At 39.3% G+C, this 19,953-nt stretch overlaps 2 protein-coding genes across 6 annotated transcripts in view; one reads left to right on the forward strand and one right to left on the reverse strand.

Annotated features, from left to right (window-relative positions):
- adam22 (ADAM metallopeptidase domain 22) overlaps positions 1-19,953 on the forward strand; it is a 58,492-nt gene that overhangs the window by 30,838 nt on the left and 7,701 nt on the right. For 3 of the 5 annotated variants that reach the window (XM_032519482.1, XM_032519483.1, XM_032519484.1), the window contains exons 7-27: positions 5,393-5,459; positions 5,561-5,637; positions 6,230-6,304; positions 6,558-6,629; positions 8,893-9,059; positions 9,254-9,338; positions 9,778-9,868; positions 9,971-10,022; positions 13,904-14,003; positions 14,081-14,152; positions 14,436-14,528; positions 15,197-15,277; positions 15,410-15,460; positions 15,545-15,608; positions 15,716-15,821; positions 15,915-16,034; positions 16,261-16,429; positions 16,679-16,790; positions 17,548-17,638; positions 18,001-18,054; positions 19,335-19,442. In XM_032519482.1, coding sequence (XP_032375373.1) covers positions 5,393-5,459; positions 5,561-5,637; positions 6,230-6,304; positions 6,558-6,629; positions 8,893-9,059; positions 9,254-9,338; positions 9,778-9,868; positions 9,971-10,022; positions 13,904-14,003; positions 14,081-14,152; positions 14,436-14,528; positions 15,197-15,277; positions 15,410-15,460; positions 15,545-15,608; positions 15,716-15,821; positions 15,915-16,034; positions 16,261-16,429; positions 16,679-16,790; positions 17,548-17,638; positions 18,001-18,054; positions 19,335-19,442 — 1,907 coding nt within the window. Of the gene's footprint in view, positions 1-5,392; positions 5,460-5,560; positions 5,638-6,229; positions 6,305-6,557; positions 6,630-8,892; positions 9,060-9,253; positions 9,339-9,777; positions 9,869-9,970; positions 10,023-13,903; positions 14,004-14,080; positions 14,153-14,435; positions 14,529-15,196; positions 15,278-15,409; positions 15,461-15,544; positions 15,609-15,715; positions 15,822-15,914; positions 16,035-16,260; positions 16,430-16,678; positions 16,791-17,547; positions 17,639-18,000; positions 18,055-19,334; positions 19,536-19,953 lie in introns of all 5 variants that reach the window. The other 2 variants (XM_032519480.1, XM_032519481.1) reach the window with 1 other exon arrangement.
- cldn12 (claudin 12) lies at positions 634-4,759 on the reverse strand. The gene is made up of 3 exons (XM_032519497.1): positions 4,578-4,759; positions 2,783-3,043; positions 634-2,694 (listed from the first exon to the last, which is right to left on the reverse strand). Exons 2-3 carry the CDS (start codon positions 2,999-3,001, stop codon positions 1,858-1,860), a joined length of 1,056 nt encoding a protein of 351 aa, XP_032375388.1. The 5' UTR covers positions 3,002-3,043; positions 4,578-4,759; the 3' UTR covers positions 634-1,857.

Raw genomic sequence — 19,953 nt, forward strand, 5'->3', positions numbered from 1 at the left:
TCTCAGTTTCCTGTTCTTAGCTGAAGGAGTGGCACCCGATGTGGTCTTCTGCTGCTGTAGCCCATCTGCCTCAAAGTTCGACGTACTGTGCGTTCAGAGATGCTCTTCTGCCCACCTTGGTTGTAACGGGTGGGTATTTGAGTCACTGTTGCCCTTCTATCAGCTCGAACCAGTCTGGCCATTCTCCTCTGACCTCTGGCATCAACAAGGCATTTCCGCCCACAGAACTGCCGCTCACTGGATGTTTTTTTTCTTTTCGGACCATTCTCTGTAAACCCTAGAGATGGTTGTGTGTTTAAAATCCCAGTAGATTAGCAGTTTCTGAAATACTCAGACCAGCCCTTCTGGCACCAACAATCATGCCACGTTCAAAGTCACTCAAATCACCTTTCTTCCCCATACTGATGCTCGGTTTGAACTGCAGGAGATTCTCTTGACCATGTCTACATGCCTAAATGCACTGAGTTGCCGCCATGTGATTGGCTGCTTAGAAATTAAGTGTTAACGAGCAGTTGGACAGGTGTACCTAATAAAGTGGCCGGTGAGTGTATATTTGTTGCAATTACGCATACAATGTACTATGTAGCAATTAGTCAATTATTTTTGTTATCCAGAAAAGAAACAGGCCTCACATACATTGTGATTTCTTTTAATAACAAAAAAAGATCAGTGTAGAAAAACATGGGACATAAAATTGTAGAATAACATGATGACCACATAAGACTTTGTAGAAATGTTAAGTGCTCGTTACGCCAAACATGCAAAAGGCAGGAATTTAACTGTACGTTAAATTTGTCTTAGTCACTAGTACTACCAGCACTGAACGTTACGCTTCCAGCTGAGTAAGTTTTAATTATTAGCAAACATGTTCAGAAAAACGGTTTGCTCATTTCTGTTTTTAGCATTAAAGTTTTAATCAAAGTGAAATCTACAACTACACATTCAAATTAACACGGCTAACTAATTCCTTAGATTCATAGTTTTTTTTTTTATTAACACTTTGGAAAAGTATTCTACAATATTGATTACTACTGTTAGAAAAATACTCAAGGCTTTAACAAAGTCAGTGAACAAAGGCAATGTAAACTGGCACAGTATTCACATAATTAGTGCATTAAAAACTTCAACAGCGTTGCTTTACAGGGCAATGTGACATTAACAATTCATGATACACAACAAACATCTATTAACAGGTGAGTCACTTAGTAGTTGTCCATTCAGAACCACAGAATTTAAAGTAATGTCAGTAGTGATAACAGAAGACTTTTATACTGTAGGCGTTACACAGGTAAAAGTGTCCAACATTTAAAAATGTAACAGAACAATATAACTTTGCTGACTAGCTGGCACTAGCTTTTTGGCAGCTATCATCAAGGTATCTTCAATATAAAATCAATAGTGGTCATTTATATTCAGCCACATCACAAATGCAAGTAACTATTTGCTTTGAGCTATTAAGTTGGTCCACTGGACACTTCAGGTTAGAAACTACTGTTTAGTGGTCCTTCTCTGCTGGTAAAATAGTGGAAAAGACGAGTTGGTTGAACTGGCTTTCAGTATGTTAGACATTGTTTGCACCAGTGATTTAGTGATCGTCATTTCAAAGAAAATATCATCCTTCATAGTAAACGCAGTGTTCTTTTAACTTTTAATCTTCTGAGTTTAATCTTCAATAATTAGCAATTTACAGACCTGGACTGACTGACTAAATCACTCTAGGGGCTGTAAATAGCTCTCATATTATTAACTTTCATCTAACATACTCTATTAGTATCTGTTAGTAGTATCAGTAGTGAACTTCATGTAGGTTTATGGACAGAAGCCTTTAATGTGATGATGTTATCAGCCACTCTTCTCTTACTGTTCCTGTGTCAGCACGGGAATGTCAATCTCTATGGCAGACATACGTGAGCGGGAGGAGTAGCGGTGGCCTGCGTAGCTCTGTGAGGGTGCGTAGCTCTGTGAGGGTGCGTAGCTCTGTGAGGGTGCGTAGCTCTGTGAGGGTGCGTAGCTCTGTGAGGGTGCGTAGCTGTAGGCCTGGGTCACTCCCACCTCTGAACCATAACCATCTGGAGCAGAAACCTGAGACATGTACACCTGTGGCGGTGCGGGGGCAACCACACTTTGAACGTAGCCCTGGGAGGTCACATACGGCTGGGCGTCAATTACTGTGGGAGGATAGGTCTGTGGTGGGAAAGGCTGAGGACCATAAACTGGAGAAGGAGGATATCCATTGGCAGTAAGAGGCTGGGTGGACAGAGAAGTCGGCAAGGAGGGCAGAGGCAACCAGAAGGGGGAAGGCAGCTTTTTACACATACAGTACCACATGAACATCAGCAGGGCGGCCAGCATCAGTCCTCCAGAGCAGCCTATAGATACATAAACAGCAAATCCGTCTGAGAAAATGTTGTCATATCTGATGTTCATTTCCTTGGTGCGGAACAGGAACCACACTGAGGGTGCGATGGCGATAGCTCCACCCAGGAACAAGAACATCCCAGCCACCAGGTGACAGCCTGCATTGTTGACCAGGAATCTAATGGTTTTAATGTCTGGTTCAGGCTTGTCTGAGCAGCAGCAGGTCTTACACATACCTGCCATGCACAGCAGCAAGGCTAGAGAGCTGAACAGCAAGGCTGTAGGGAGACAGAACTGCAGTAGCCGCAGATCCAGCTGGTCCACTTTAGAGTACCACTGTAAACAATAGAACACATGACTTCTTTTAGAACAATTTAGGACAGAAAAGCAAAATCAGAGGAGAGCACCTTTCTCAAAGTAATACCTCTGAATCGTAGTAGTAACATCCTGAATAGCCATCCTGTTTCACACATTTAGCCCACAGCCCGTCATACACGCTGATATTCTTGGCATTACGATTGAAGGTGACGAGTCTCGTTACACGCCACTGTGGGATTAGCGCTGCCACAGCAATACCTCCCAAAGACACAAAGGCAAGAATGAAGGCAAAAGCGTTGGTGGCGTGGATGTCCCGGCACGACATGGCGGTGCTGACAGGAACTGAGGCCACGAGGAGAGGACCTGTCTGAACAGATAAAGAGAGGAAGTCAGAAATAAGTGGCTGGCCAGTCCAATTGAAAATGATGGGGCCATAATGTGACAACAGTAAATATTTTTTTCTTTTCACAGAACTCCTGATTATAGAAAAAAAGCCATGCTTATACAAGATTTTCCAAATAGCCCCATTACAATTGAAGAAAGCTAACTGTGCCACAGACTGACCTAGCTATGGGCAACCCCCCTGTATTTATATTCACCACAGCATAGTTGACCCAATATCTGCTGTCCCCGAGAAACAATGCTCTCATTTCATTAAAAGAAAGAGTGAGAGTGTCTACACTGCAGTGCATTACATACAGTAGATTGTACAGTTAAACAATGAGCAACTGAATTAGATGCTTGAGGTCTCTCTGTGACAGCGTGCACCAGTAACTGTGACTTTATCTGGAGAATATATGTGCTTTTATACCATCAAGTCAAGATATGTTGATGTACTCAGATTAAAGCCAAACAATTTATCTTACACTTTCAGATGATACAAAACACAGCTCTCTCGGCTTTAAACAAATCCAAAGAGAAGCGATCAGACCACTCAGGTTCTGGCTTTTCTTCACTGGTTAGTTCACTAGAGTTGATTTAAGATTAATTGATTATGTTCATAGCACTTGATGAGCTGGCTACTAGCTGTTGTGATAAATTGTTGGTTAAGTGGTTGGTAAAGTGATGACGCAGGCTATGTTCCTCAGGCTGTCTATTTTATATTCTGGTTCAAAACTAAAGGTGAGCAAGCCTTGCACTTCTGAAGCTCCCTGTCTGAGGATCTGAGGCTTGCAGTTTGCAACATCTTTGTTGATTATCAAAACATATTTTTAAAACGGGCTTTTACTAATGCTTGCACAAAGTTGTATTTGTCCAGCTGTAATCACCTTATCTGTTTCGTTTGTTTATTTCACCTCTCACTTATGTATTTTATTGTTGCGTGTTTTATTCCGTTTTACCTTTTTGCATTTTTAGTTGCCTGCATCATTTCAATAAAAGTGTCTGACAATCCACTGACTATACCAATGACATCATTGTTTTGAAATCAAATATTATGATTAACGTTACATCATAACCTAGTAATAACAGGTTATTATGAAGCTATTAACGCTACATGCAACAGCTTGCCACATGACGCCTGTATGTGTAATTTCCCCAGCTAGCTAGCTTAACGTTAGCTAACTTATGTTATGTCAGCTCTTTTAGCTCGTGGACTGAAAGCTAACTGGAAACACCTATAACCTGATAAATAGCTGCATATATCAACAATTTGGTCACTAAAATATACAGTCGAATTATCGACTAGCGTTAGCGTTAATTAACACAAAATGGGTTATATTTAACGCTAACGGTAGTTACATTAGCTAACGCTAGTTACATTAGCGTTGACGTTGGCTAACTAGCTAGCTAGCTGATGGCTAAAATGTTAGCATTAGCTACAACAACCTGTTGCGTCCTGAATTTGTGCGTCCTGAGTAAAGCTCAAAAATGGCAGTTACATTTAACATTGACTACAGTACCTTATATCATTTCAGTATGGTCCTCTTAACGTTACACACTCGATCCAAACCACACTGGAGTAACGTTGCACCGCCTTTGCAATGAAGGAACGTTAGCTACAGTTGATAAACAGGATGTGGCCTCAATAGAGATGGGTGTTTACCTCATCCTGCTGGTTTCTGCCCTCAGTGTTGTCTCACTGGTGGTTAACGCATGCGTGCAGAGCATTAAATCACAGTGTTTATAAAATTAAACATAGAGCAAATTAAAAGTAGATCAAATATTAAGGCATGATGTATTAAAAAAAATCTTATTATTCAAAAATCTATTAAAATAATAAGAATACACTGTACATGTATCATTTTGATGATACGGTGCAGATATCTAGGGCCAGCAGCTTGGTTTTTTACTTTTAGATCCCTAAACCGTAAATTGCCAAAACATACAATTTGGTGTGCTATTTACAGTCATGTACAGTGCAGAAAAGTATTTTGGAACACGTCAGAGGTTAAATAATATTCAGTCCAAACCCGCTTTAATGTCCTTTTTTTGTAGCAACCATAAGATAGTAGGCTATGTGTGTCTGTCCAATTATTTGTCTCCCCTGAGTTTGACAGATGTAAATATAGCTTTTTGTGCCAAGTGCAATATTAACAAAACTGACAGTCCACCTATTCAACATAGGCTATAGGTCATCAATACAGATGAGACTGAATTAGCAGCTTGTAGTCTAATTTTTGGACACTTTAACTTGAACACAGCTGTGTGACTTCCGTTTGTCTGTAATCTGTCTCACTGATGAACTTGATTGAATTCTGCTTTTTGTGTCTTTCAGGGCGATGTCCGCATTCACATGATTTATAAATCTGGAGGGACTGAGGGATTTAATGATCTCCTCAATGGTAAGATGATGACTGAATGCAAGAGGAGGAATTTAATATGATTAATATTTATTTAAAAAGGTATTGACATTTTCTATTCATTGAATGTTTCTGTTTTGTAGGTGATTTTCCAGAGCCGCCTTTTCCCAGCCCTCCATTTCCAGGGTCCAAAGTTGTTCACAGGAGAAAAAAGAGACAGGTATGACTCCTCTGCTGGCATATTTGTTGGGAAATCCTCATCATTAGCAGATTAATGCTCATGAATGAACTGATGTTGACTTTATGATGTGCATATGAATGTTTGTGTGAGTGTTTGTGAGATAAAGATTGAGGAATGCTGTTTGTCCAAACTTGATTATTACGCTGTTTCCTCGCCTGTATGTTTCATGTAAATTCCTAACGCTAAAGAGAGAGTGCTGTTTCTTTACTCTCTTCCCACACAGCAGCTCTCCATCCCTCTCTCTTCTTCTTTATGAAATATTTACCTTGTGAGTTGAGGCTGCTTCCTCATCTTTTCTCAGTCACAGTCAAATGTCTGCAGCTGTCAGTTTCTCAACCCTCGGAGCTGCTCATCATCTTTATTTGGAACCTGGAAAAAAGACGAACCTGGTTTAGCTTTGCAAAGTTCATCCTTACTGATTATTGGTGATGCATGAAACATGAGTTGATGTTGGTATTTACTGTGGATGCTGTTCTGAAAATCCATTTGATGTTTAAAAGTCTTGGTGAAGGAAAGCTAGCTGTCTGTTATTTATTTTTTATAAAAGTGGCAATTGTGTTCTTCTTCTCAGGCTCAACATGTGTTGCGTAGTGTAGAAGATGAGACCAAATACATCGAGTTGATGGTGATCAACGACCATTTAATGGTAAGCATGATATGATATATATGTTATGATAGACTGTACACTGCAATATTAATTATATAACTCCAAATATTACCTTTATTGTGCATAAAAGAAACAGTTTGGAGCCACTGACTTAAATTCACTGGGAATGAAAACAATAAATGTGACACTGACACTGGCTCCTTATACACATTTAAATGGCTTAAATTGAATTTGTTCCATTTTGAATTTCTTTGTTTCCTCTCCATCCCTCTCTCTCTGTCTCTCTCTTCAGTACAAGAAGCATCGGCTTTCTGTTGGGCACACAAATAACTATGCTAAGTCAGTGGTCAATATGGCTGACATGGTAAGAATTGTATTGATCCTCTTCTTGGAAAGCTTGCCACAAGCACTCCGAGGTATTGGAGCTGAGCATTGCACTGATTTCTCATTTAGCCAACCTTACTCTCTACATTTAAAACCTCTCCTGGCCAATAATATGCTGCGTGCAGCCATTAACCAGCCAGTCATGAGTTTTCAGAGGACTGAAACAGCAGTGACATCTCAACAGTACTGAGGCAGATATTTCAATGTTTCATTATTTGTAGCCATGTCTGTTTGATGTGGTGCTGAAATCTGACCTGCCACAGGGTCATGTCTGTAAGCTGATAGGCTGGTGAAGCTGGGGAAAGGTCACACTTTCTGTCGTGCCCTTGGAGAGGATCACATAAGCAGACTCTATTTGGGATGTACACATTGATTTACATATGCGAGTATGGTTGCCTTTTTCCCCAGTGTATCCTGTCCCCAACCACAGCACAGAGGCCGCATTCACATTGGCATCACATATGAAAAATATTACAGCAATTACTTATCACAATTAACAAATTATAGATTGTAGTTAGTGAAACGCATCCTTGTTTAGAAAAGGAATTTTCAGTTATGGTCCCTTTCCCAAACCAATGTCCACCCACCACATAAGTCACATGTCACATGCAGGAAACATCTGTCACCATAGAGTCTGATAGACACAGTGCTCATTCCCAAAACAAATCAGCATTTATTGTAAAGGAAATGGTACACTCCCTTTTAAATTCATTGACATGTGCATGTATGGTTATAAGAAAAATATAATCCTAACTCAAAGTCCACTTTTTCAACCACATCTCACAGATCTAATTTGTGTAGTTGTTATCTCAAGACATAAACCTTGAACTAAAATATTTTTGTCAGATGACGAATACATTTTTGGGGAAAAGGGATGGCACCTTTTACTTCTTGTTAATGCTCTTCTGTGATTTCTAAATCCAACATGAGAAGGTGGTGTTAGAAACGTATAAATGTATGTGCATGACCGAAATAATCTTTACAAAGTAACGTAATGCATATGATGTTTTCTCCATTATTCGCACAGTAGCTGGTTTGAGATGCTCCTATCTCCAGTTTGCGCCTCAATGTATTACCTTAACTTTTGAATTTCAGAGCTAATTATCCCAATTTCTAAAAAAAAAAGAAATACCTGGCAATCTTTGGAAAAACCCAAAAGTTGTTTACCAACACTTACTGGTGCTCTGAAGATATATCCAGAATCTCTTCCAAGACTCTTCCAACTAAAATATAAAAAAAACATTTCATACTCTGCACAATAAAAAAAAAAAAGGTTTTCAACTCATCTCTCAAATTGTGACTGCATTTTCTAGCCAAGGAGCCGAGAGTGACATAAGCTCTTGTTGTGAAGCACAAGCAAAGCATGTATAAAATAAAATGTTGGAAAGAAAAAATCAATATATACCACTATAACGGAAAAAATATTTGGTTCACATACAAAGTGAGCAAGGACATGTCTTTTCTGGCTGCCATCTTTGTTCAGTTTAGGAAACAAAGGATGTTACACTGGTCTTTTCTAGAAATACCTTCAGAATGGTAGTAAGTGTTGTTAAGTGACCTTCTGGGTTTTTCAAAGATCACAGGTACCTGGTAGGGCGGGCATGTAGAGGTTTAGTCCTTGACGCAGCAGCCGAGGGTTCAACTCCAACCTGTGGACCTTTACTGCATGTCATTCCCCCTCTCTCACTCTCCCCTTTCACAGATTATTTTGTATATCTAAGAATTGGATGCTTAGCTCTGACTTGAATGTACAGAGGGACAAACAAGAACTCTGATGGATCTCAAACCCAAGTGGAGCTGATAGGGTGAGGTTGTAGGGGCCAGATTGGCTTTGGATATTTTTTATGTCACTTCCTCTCTGCTCTGTCAGCTTTGTCTTGAGACTGTTGGCATTTATCTTAAACAAAGAGGCTTTGCTCTTGTTCTCTTCTCCTGGTACCCCAATAGATTTCCATCTTATGAAAGCAAACATTATTATTTGTCAGTTTGCTCTCTCTATGTCCTTCAGACTGTTACCCTTATTGACTGCGTCTAGCCGGTTGTAATGTGCTGCTGTCAGGTGGCAGGATCAGACTGATCACACTGACTGTCTGACTGGTGCTGTTACAACAGACAGCTGGAGATGTTGATGAATATGAAGCATGTCAGTCAGTTTCAATATCCATCCATTTATCTTTTGGCATTTTCAGATTATGACTTTCAAAGATAACTTGCTGACAATAAATCTACTTTTGACTGGCCAGATTTTCAAGGAACAGCTTAATACCCGGATTGTGCTGGTTGCCATGGAGACGTGGTCAGCTGACAACAAATTCAACATTGACGATGACCCTATGGTGACGCTGAGGGAGTTCATGAAGTTTCGAAAAGACTTCATCAAAGAGAAATGCGACTCTGTTCACCTCTTCTCGTGAGTCAGAATAGTTAATGCAAATATTAATGTGTTGTCTTTTATATATGTAGACTTTGTTGTTCTATTTTCTAGCTGTTGTCTATTGACATTGAGAGAAATAAAAACCGGTCCTGATTCTGATTAAAAGGATTTTCTTGTGTGCTCGGCACTGAGTATCTTTTTATCAAACACATAACTTTTTTTCTCATCAGAGGGAATCGTTTCCATAGCAGCTGGGGAGGAGCTTCCTATATGGGAGGGGTTTGCTCCCGGACTAAAGGAGGGGGAGTCAATGAAGTGAGTCTTAAACCACAAATGAGGGATTACAGATTTCCCAAAACTCCAAATCACTGTCAGCTGACTTTTGAACAGATATAGGCAACATGAGTACAATCATGTTGCCAGTGAATCCTAATCTTTTGCTCTGTATTCTCTTATTAAAAAGGCAGCATATTTAAAATTTCTTATCAATTTACTGTGCATTTATTCCTGTTATACACTGCAGTTTTAGCCATTGAGTTTCTGTTACTCAACTTAATGAGTGAATCTAAGGATTTTGGGATGCCTTTGTAACACCATTTATTCTTTCCAGCCTTTGTCTGATATTCTGTTGATTTATTTCCCCTTCTCTCTCTCTCTCTCTCTCTCTCTCTCTCTCTCTCTTTCTTTCCTCTCTCTCTCTCTCTCTCTCTCTCTCTCTCTCTCTCTCTCTCTCTCTCTCTCTCTCTCTCATCAGTATGGGAAAACCGATGAGATGGCCATAACCCTCGCTCAGTCTCTTGGACAGAACATTGGCATCTTCTCTGATAAGAAGAGGATCCTCAATGGTACACAGTTCAACCTTAATGAATTTGTTTTTCTTACTTTTCCAGAAAACATTTTTCATTCATTTTTTAAGCTTCCTTTCTATTTGATGGGATTTTTTCTAGGCGAGTGCAAGTGTGATGATCGTTGGTCGGGCTGTATCATGGATGATGTTGGGTAAGTAACTTTTACAGAACATTTCCTCATCAATTCATCTCAACAGACAGACAACAGTTTCCACAACAAATTGACAAAAACCCTGCCGTAATCTAAAAATGTCCATTTAAAAAAAATTGTTTTTTGAGTCAGTGAGCAGTTTTTTATTGATATTTGAGACAAAGTTAAATGACCAGAGTTGGATACAATGTTATACTTGCTTTAATGCTAACATCACACTGGACTGAAAAAACATTGCATATTTATTTGCTCTAGAATTTGTTTTTTATTTGAAATGGATGTGTATTGTCACCAAAGAGTTAGATGAAAGCAAAACACAGACTCAGTTTATACTAGTGTATATGTCCTATATATCTCAAAGCAGTAAATAGTTAATAACATTTTTATAATCTTTATTTTATTTGCAAGGAGCGATGTACAATAATAATAATAATATTGCACCAGAGTTAGCATGAAGCTAACTTTTATCTTCAGTCCTTGACAATTCGCAATTAAAACATATAATACACATTGACAAAATAGCACTTAAAAAATAGACTAATATCACACATCATATAACACACACACACACACACACACACACACACGACACATCAGCAAAAAGTGTATGTAAGAAGAATTATCTCCTTCTCTAAAATTAAAAGTGTTTATTTGTTTATCAGTGTAAATATGCTGATATTAATATTTTCATCCACTGGAGTGTGATTGTAGTTTGATCATTCTCCACTAGGTGTCAGCCTATGTGTATTTCCTTAGGTCTATGGCTTGTTTATGTAACTTAATTGGGCTTTTTTAAGCAGAAATGTGTTATATGATCTGATGCTTTCTAAGATTAGAAAATAGGTACTACATCAGTCTGTGTATGTTTTGTGTTTCCGGTTTCATGCAGAAATCATGACAGTGTTTGTCTTAAAATGCGTTTTTGTACATCTGCAGTGTTAAAACTGTATAGGCTTTCTGTGAGCATACGGATGTAACTTTGTGTTGTGTCTGTAAAAGCTTCTGCGATGTGTGTGTGTGGGTGTGTGTGGGTGTGTGTGTGTGTGTGTATATATATTTATATATATACCCCTCTTTATATACCCCTCTTCTTAAATACTTCTTACGTTCCCCCTCTATCCCAAATGGGACAGCAGGTGAGCAGAAGCTTGGCTAGAACGTTGCCTGTGCTGTTTTTAACCAACTGGCTGCCTCGGAGGGGTTGTCAGTCATCACAACCTTTCCCGTCTCATCCAACAGCACTATAGTCGCTGTGGCCCCAGCTTCTCTTTGTTATCCAAATGATATGAACAAATACAGGTCAATGTCCCTTTATCGTTATACACAGACTAGGGGTGGGGGAAAAAATCGATACAGCACAGTATCGCAATATTTTCAGTGGCAATACTGTATTGATACACAGGCGCCAAGTATCGATCCTTTATTATACATGTGTTGGTCAGTTTGTCTGCTTGACAATCCCATTTTGCAGCAATAAAATTGAACTTTGATGAACAAACGAAATATATCTTTTTAGATAAAACAGATGTTGACAAAGTTTCCTTTTGGGGACATCATTTGAAATTGGGAAAAATTAGAAGTTGGAAAAAAAGGTTATAAATTGCAATATATCGCAGAATATTGCAATATGTTTAAAATCGCAATAATATGGTATCGTGGCATAAGTATTGTGACGATATTGTATCGGGAGGCATCTGATAATTCCCACCCCTAACACAGACTGTATTTTTCATAATCATTTTGTACAATTTTACATGTACTTTACATGTATTATTTAGTTTTTGAATGTCACCGGCTGATCAGCCAAGACAATTTTATTGATTTGATTATTCTTACTATTATCAATAGGCTCCTTCTCCTTCATGCCCTTTGAAAGTCAGGACTTTTCATTACTTCCTTTAATCCATGTTTAACCGATTGATACAGTCTGCAATGTCATTCTCATCTTAGGCCAATTTTGACTACCTCATTTCCCTGTAACAACAGTGCACTTCCCTAACACTCCCTGTCCAGGTTCTGCTCTATTGGTTTACCATAATAAACCTGCTATAATGTCACTGCCACATGACAGAGGACAGGTGACTCTGTGCTCCTATGAGCCTGTCACTGTGTATGGACCCGGCCCAGATCTATATTCTCTAAAATAAAGTCAATGGTATTTCAGACGCTTGTATTCAATGAGCAACCTCAGTCATGTCCTGGTCAAGTCATGGACATTTCTTTTTATCCCTCAGCACCTGCATGTCTGATCAACTTAACCTGACTACTAACTGTTCTCACATTTCTCACAGGGTTCTAGCTGTATGTATGTATGTTTGTGTGTGTGTGTTCACATATGCACGTATTTTTGGAGCATACATTATGTTTGAGTTAGTATTTAGAATTGTTTAATATAGTATAAACATATACATATCTATTAGGTATCTTCCCTTTTTCACGAAAGACTTGATTTAGCTGTGAACAAACCAGAACCAAATATGAATTATAAAGGTTGTAACTTTGAATTTTATTTATATTTTCTGATCTAATTAAATCAAAAAGTCTGATATACTGTATACTGTAACAAGGACACAGATTAATCATTGTGGTTCAGTGTGGTTCAGACACCACTTAACAGCCACTAGGGGGAGGTAGACTGACTGAATGAATGATGAAAGAAATGATTGAGGATGCTAGTGGATCTTTTTCTGGTACATTAGTTGCTTTATGTACTTTATGAAAGAAATATACACACTTCAAGCAAATAATACTGTAGTATGTGTTTTAATCTATGGAAATACATATTTTAATCCCATGGTTTTATGTGCTGTGAAATGAAAAGTCTTCTACTCCTCCTGGTGACCAGTGAATAATTCAAGCATGTTTCGTCTTTGTTTCACCCCTTGTTATGGTTTAAAGGGGAATAAACACTACAAGATTTTGATGAGATTGAGCACTGGTGCAAATTTTGAAATCAAAGATGCAAATCTCTCTGATAGTCGGGACAACTTTAAACCTGATTAGGTTAGGAAATCTACCTGAAATATTGTAGTGTGCTTCATCCATCATCAAGGCGTCATTACTGGCTCCTTGTACAACCATTATCACTGCAGGTGGTTTCATGTAGCTACATTTCATATCAAACGATGACAACCTCTCACTGAGTCTGTCTGTTATTGCATTGTCTCTTGAGCCAATCCTGATGAGCTGCGCTACCAGAGGCACTCTAGTTAAACATGTGCCAGCATCATAATCAGCATTAAGCGACGGATTGTGCAGCAGAAGATATTTAAGTGCTGCTCAGGTTTCTCAGGGTCAATGTCGTTAAAAGCATCAAAATGAACACTGGACATTTGATTGTAATAGATGTGCTCATATACTTCAGATGTACTTCAAATGGTATTGTTTGGGCTTCAGGTGAATGTGACATAAAGCTGGATTTTTATGATATTTTAAATTTGTTGAATACTGATCATTTTAGTATCACATGATAATGCAATAACTGTTTTTGTGAATCATCCACAATATTTAAGTTCATTTCCAGGACAAATTCATAAATGCATCTCCATATGATCTTCACAATCTTAGCTCTAATGTATATCTACTTCCATGTTGTTGTAAGGATCTCCTCAGAACTGTGAGTATGGTATGGTAAACCTGTGGTAATACCTGAAATATTAATGGAAAGGTGAAAAGAAATACAACATTTATTAAATATGACAAATCTGCTATGGCATTGTCTGTTTCACTGAAATTAAATATAAGGTTTGAAAAGTTGTGTGGGTAAAAACATTTATAAGTGTTTTGTCTTTGGGGAACAAGGCTTGTCTCTCCCAGTATTATCTCAAGATGCTCTCTGTATCCATGGTAACTGCATAATATGCTGCGGTTGTGTTGAACAGTTTCTACCTGCCCAAGAGGTTCTCTGACTGCAACGTGGAGGAGTACCATAACTTTCTAAACAGCGGTGGAGGAGCCTGTCTGTTCAACAAACCTCTGAAGGTATGTCACACTCACATATACTCATACATGTGTATTTTTAGTAGTTAGAATATTAATTCTGCCCTTTCCCCCCTCAGCTGTTGGATCCTCCAGTGTGTGGAAATGGCATCGTGGAGCCAGGAGAGGAGTGTGACTGCGGCAACCCAGCAGTAAGTTACAGTAATGTAGATGACTGGAGGCTAATATGAAGCTATACTACCCTTAGGGTTAACTTAACAAAACCACTTGCTGTATCTGACTAATAAGAAGTAACTTGATGGAGCAATGTCATTGGAGAAATCAAGGTGCTGCCCACAGTGATAACAATTATAGAGTTTGTCTGGAGAAACCTCTGTTTAAAGGGATCATTCTGTTAGATGAGATAATGTATTACATAAAAGAAATTACGTCAAATCAAAGGAAGACAACTGAGAGCCACTGTCTGTCTTTTAGGAGTGTGCCAGAGAGGGGGAGGCCTGCTGTGACAAGTGCACCCTGACCCAAGGGTCCAAGTGTAGCAACGGACTCTGCTGCAACAGCTGCCAGGTACACAACAGGACACGGCAACACCCTTCATCCTCTGCTGGGGTGTAGGAGGATGCCTTTTTTGGTCTTCATTGGCCATATCCACTTGGATGTACTTCAATGTTATACTGCTCTGGTTTTTCAAATTGCTAGCAAAGAAAACCTTCTCACAATTAAAGTAATGTTAAATGTACTGCATTTAACATTACTTTTACTAAATTGTAATTTCCCCATTGGGGATTAATAAACAGATTAAAATTAAAATTAAAAAATTGAATTAAATTAAAATTTATATAGCGCTTTTCTAGTTTTAGCGACCACTCAAAGCACTTTTAAAATACGAGCCAACAATCTTACACTGGTGGCAGAGGCTACCATGCAAGATGCCAAATGCTCGTTTGTAGGGAAGGAATAAACATTCATACCCAGATGACACAGCCAGGCTCAGTATATTTGACAGCACTTTAACACTCTCAAATACCTGAATAAATAAATGAATGTAGTTGAGTTGTGGACAAGTACACTGACTTGTCATAGATAGAGTAATGCTAGTTTGGGATGTCAAGAGGAAAGAGGAAGAGAGTGCCGGGAGCCAAGAACTGTGCAGAGGGATGACAATTCCTGATTAAGTCCCTGTTCCTCTGACACCACGCCTGATTACAAACACTCTTAATTCTATGCTTCTACAGATGGAGTTCATGGGAGTTGTGTGCAGAGACGCCGTGAACGACTGTGACATCCCAGAAAACTGCACAGGCAACTCCAGCCAGGTGAGCATGAGCTTCCCTTACAGAGTTTTCTGCATCCTGGGTCGTAAAAGTAATGGTTAGAATATTACAGGATATGCAATACTTATACAGTGCATCACAGTATCTCTGAGGTTTTCTTTGTATTATTTGAAGTGTCCACCAAATGTGCACAAGATGGATGGCTACACGTGTGAAAAGGACCAAGTAAGATATTGAGATACTTTACGTTTAAAAAGTCTTTACCTCTGTACAGGTGATGCCTTTAAGACACTATATTTCTCACTACAGGGTCGATGCTTCAATGGAAGGTGCAAAACCAAAGACAGACAGTGCAAGTACATTTGGGGAGAGAGTAAGTGGGATAATCCTATGTGCAAATTGATTTGTATTAGCAAATCTGCAAAAGACTACATGCATCTACTGTAAATGTTAATGTTCATTGTGTTGTGCCTCTCTCAGAGGCAACAGCGGCCGACAAGTTCTGTTACGAAAAGTTGAACATCGAAGGGACGGAGAAAGGTAACTGTGGGAAAGACAAGGACACCTGGATCCAGTGTAACAAACAGTAAGCGAGTCCTTTCTGTGACTGAACCCTATGCAGTTCTGTAATTGTCTTATTTTACTCTCTGTGATGTTTGGATGCATCTTTGTGTTTCAGGGATGTTCATTGTGGGTACCTGCTGTGTTCCAATATCTCACCCGCCCCGCGATTGGGAGAGCTGCAGGGAGGGCTGACCTCTTTCTCAGTAGCCCAGCACAGTGCTTCGCTTGATTGCAGGTACACGTCATTGAGGAAACTTCTTAACAAAAAGAGCCTTGCTCCCTGGTTCTGTATTTCAAGCTGTGCACAGCAGAGCAAAGGCAACATTCACAGTTCTATTACAATTAAGTTTGAAAGGATACATTTTCAGTGGCCCCGTGTCTTTTATTCCAACATTTATGTGAATTCTACACAGTCTCTCTCATGTTAAGTGCTGTGTCTGACTGCATGTTTTGTTGTTCAGCGGTGCTCATGTGGTGATCGACGGAGACACTGACCTGGGATACGTTGAGGATGGGACCGCCTGCGGAACAGACCGCATCTGTTTCAATCACAAATGTCTCCCCATCCAACAGTTCAACTTCAGCACCTGCCCTGGGACCACCGACAAGACCGTCTGCTCTGGACACGGGGTACACGCACGCACGCACGCACGCACGCACGCACAATAATAAGTCAGTGATGTATACATGTATATGTTTACCATAAAGTTAACAACAAGTACATACATTTCTAATATGCTTGACTGACTAAGCTTGCTGTTACTTATTAGAGAGATAGATAGATGCATCAAAGACCAAATAAAAATAAAGGTTTGACACCTCACAGGTATGGGACAGTGACAATTTTTACACTATTCTTTTTTTAATTTCATGCTGTAGGTGTGCAGTAGTGAGTTGAAGTGTGTTTGTTACCTGGGCTGGGCAGGAGAGGACTGTAACTCCACAAATCCTCTCAGTTATCTTGTGGTCGGACCCACTGCTCCAGTTTCAGGTGAGAGATGTTAACTCTCTTACTATTTGTTGCCTCTATCCATACCTCTCTTCCTCTCACATTTTCTGCATCTTTTCTTCATCCATTCATCTTTGCTTCTCATACCTCTCAACTCTTTACACCTTGTTCTACTTTTAAACTACCTCCCCTTCATCAATCCCATCCACAAACATTATGTTGACGCTTTTTTTTATGTTTTAGCTACTGTCAGGTTTCATGTCTGCTCACTAAAACCAGCTGCATTTGTACTCACTGAACCATGCATGTCATCATTTTTGTTTGTTGTTATTTTCACACTCATTCTTTGTCGACAGGCTGATGTCTTTGATGGAGGGACTTGAGGTCAGATTTGAGTTCCTTTTCATTGTATTTGTCCTGTCTTTGATGTCATATCCTGATCCTCTTCCTCTCTCACCTCAACTTCAGCGTCACCTCGGTTGGCTAATTCTGAACATTATTGAGTTAGAAAAACAGACCGTTTGTAATGTTATCCTGAATGGGAACCAACTGCACATGTAAGTTCCCCTCAGTAGTAGAGGTAGTAGTAGTGCTATGGGGAGACAGCAGTTTGTTCTCAGTTTTGTCCCCCTTGTTCTCCTTTTACACTTTTCCTGCTAAGTGTATTGTGTTTTTGTGTTCTGCTGCAGTGTTTTGTGGTTTGTGTATCCCCTTGTGTCTTCATGATTCAGGAAACAAGAGACACACATTCAATTAACACACATTCACCTCCCTACTCTGCTCTCTCCCTCTGTCTCAGGTATCACCAGTACCAATATCATCATTGGGGCCATCACAGGCTCAATCCTCGTCCTCGCCCTCATACTAGCTGTTACTGCCTGGTGTTACAAGTGAGTTTTCCTTCAGCCTGCATTTGTCAAGTTTTGTATCCGTGGTTCCCAACCCTGTGGTCTGGCCTCCCAGTAGGGGTAACCGGGAGTGGTCAGCAGATATTTAACAGAATAGGAAAGATAAATCATATTTCTGCTACACACAGTAATGTTTTTGAATTGCACAATATTCTTGGACCTTGAGGACTAATAAAACAAATTCAAACAAACCAAGAAAAAAATAACAAGGGGTTCCCAAGTTGATATTGCATCATTTTGAGGGGTCACAAGTTAAAAAGGCTGGGAATCACTGCTTTATATAATGCAACACATTTAACAAAAGTTATATTTTTGCTGGACTGAGGATATTTTTTTCTTCACAGGAGCTACAAGCAGAGATGCTACGTTGAGTCTGAAGTTCATCGAAGATTCTGCCGGTTTGATCACTTTAACTCTATTTCCACTGTGCTGCATTTAAGTTAATTTTACATGACATTTACATGTTATGAGAGATAGTGTCCTGTTAATAATGTTTTTTAACACATTTTTTGTCTGATGGTTAAAAACATGGATATATACATCCTAAACCCAGTGCAAAATCTACATTGCAAATCAGCTGTAGGAAGAAAAATATCCTTGTAGTCCTGCAAAAAGACCAGTGGTGGAAGAAGTACTCAAATAAAACTATCAATACCACAGTATTAATTTACTGGGGTGAGAGTAGCTAAGTCCGTAGGGAGTTGTGTTTGGAACCGGAGGGTCGCTGCTTCAAGTCCCAGTAGCAACCCAAGTGTGGTTTGATAGCTGGAGAGGTGCTCTTGAGCAAGGCACCGTACCCCTCAACCGCTCACTCTGACATCTCTCCATTTGTGCATGAATAGGTCCTGAGCATGTGTGTTTATTTCAGGCCTATGTGTAGGGATTTCTAACAAAAACAGAGTATAAATTGTAATTTCCCCACTGGGGATCAGTAAACAGTATAACTTATTATATTGAATTATTGTTACTCTGTTATAATTTTACTTCTTTAAAAATACACAAGTATTATTATCAAAATGTACTTAAAGTATCAAATGTAAAGAAAAAAAACATTTTTCAAATGTCCCCACTTGACTGCTATTACGTATGTGTATAACATTATTAGATTATTATTAAAGATGTATTAACATGTAAGCAGCATTTATCTGTTGGAGTTGGCCGAAAGTGGAGCCATTTGTTTATATTGTGGGTCAGTTTAGTCTGTGAAAACCACAATATTTTAGAGGCTGATCCTACTGTTGTGTACACAAAATATTAAACTGAAAGTTAACTAGTAACTATAGCTGTTTCATAAATGTAGCAGAGTAAAAGTTATCTGTACAATGTAATGGAGTAGAACAAAGTACCTCAAATTTGTTCTTAATTACAGTACTTGAGTAAATGTAAATGACTGCTTTCCACCACTGAGAATGGCATCATTATGCCACTGCCACTTGTGTTAAACTGTAAGTAGGAGGGAAACCTAACTAATACAGTTGGAGGTTCAGTAGATTTAAATGCAACACAGCCACAAGCTATAACTTTGCAGTGCTGAACATGTGTTTTTGGCGAGTTGTTGGAAGTTAATTTATTGAACATCATAGATTTGTGATAAATAACTTCATAGAAATATCTGAAGGGGGACTATTTCTGTAATTACTGTGATTTCATATCTAAAATAATTCTTCTGTATATCCAGGCAAATGCCCCCAGGTGACTATGTAACAAAGCCTGGGGATGCAGACTCCTTTTACAGTGACATGCCTCCAGGTGTCAGCACAAACTCCGGCTGCAGCTCCAAGAAGAGGTCAGCCTGCCTGTCGCACCTCCAGATTTGCACCCTGTCCTTCACTCCCTCCATCCCCTCCATTTCTCAGAACATCTCACTGTTTGGCTTCAGGTGTGCCATCTCATCATCACTCATTCAGTCACTGGCAATTGTGTGTGTGCATATGTGATTCTTGTAAATCACTGGTGTGTTCATATCATGTGTTGTTACCATCATGGCTTTTGTGTCGTGTTTCATTCTGTAAACATTTTGGAGTTGAATCAAAATGTTTTGAAAACGATGAACATTTTTCAGATGGCGTATTCAGCAGAAAATACCTCACTGCTACATTTCTCATATCATGTCACTTTTAGCTGCCATGATGTTGTCTTACGGCTTATAATGTTGCCATCTGCTGCGCTGGTGTCTTCATATTCAGCCTCTCCCTCGTCTCCATACTCTCCACTTATCAACAGGAGCCGAAGCGTTTTAGTGATTTGTAGCAGCTTGGACGGACAATGCTGTTCTGATAATATTCTGTCCATGCCGT

Source organism: Etheostoma spectabile, chromosome 6, assembly GCF_008692095.1.
Source record: "Etheostoma spectabile isolate EspeVRDwgs_2016 chromosome 6, UIUC_Espe_1.0, whole genome shotgun sequence".
Classification (NCBI taxonomy): domain Eukaryota; kingdom Metazoa; phylum Chordata; class Actinopteri; order Perciformes; family Percidae; genus Etheostoma; species Etheostoma spectabile.

Excerpts from the sequence above, each read along its gene's own strand:
- cldn12 (XM_032519497.1), bottom strand. The coding sequence starts at position 3,001 with ATGTCGTGCCGGGACATCCACGCCACCAACGCTTTTGCCTTCATTCTT. Across the intron at positions 2,695-2,782 it reads GTTACTACTACGATTCAGAG|TGGTACTCTAAAGTGGACCA; the intron begins GTATTACTTTGA and ends TATTGTTTACAG.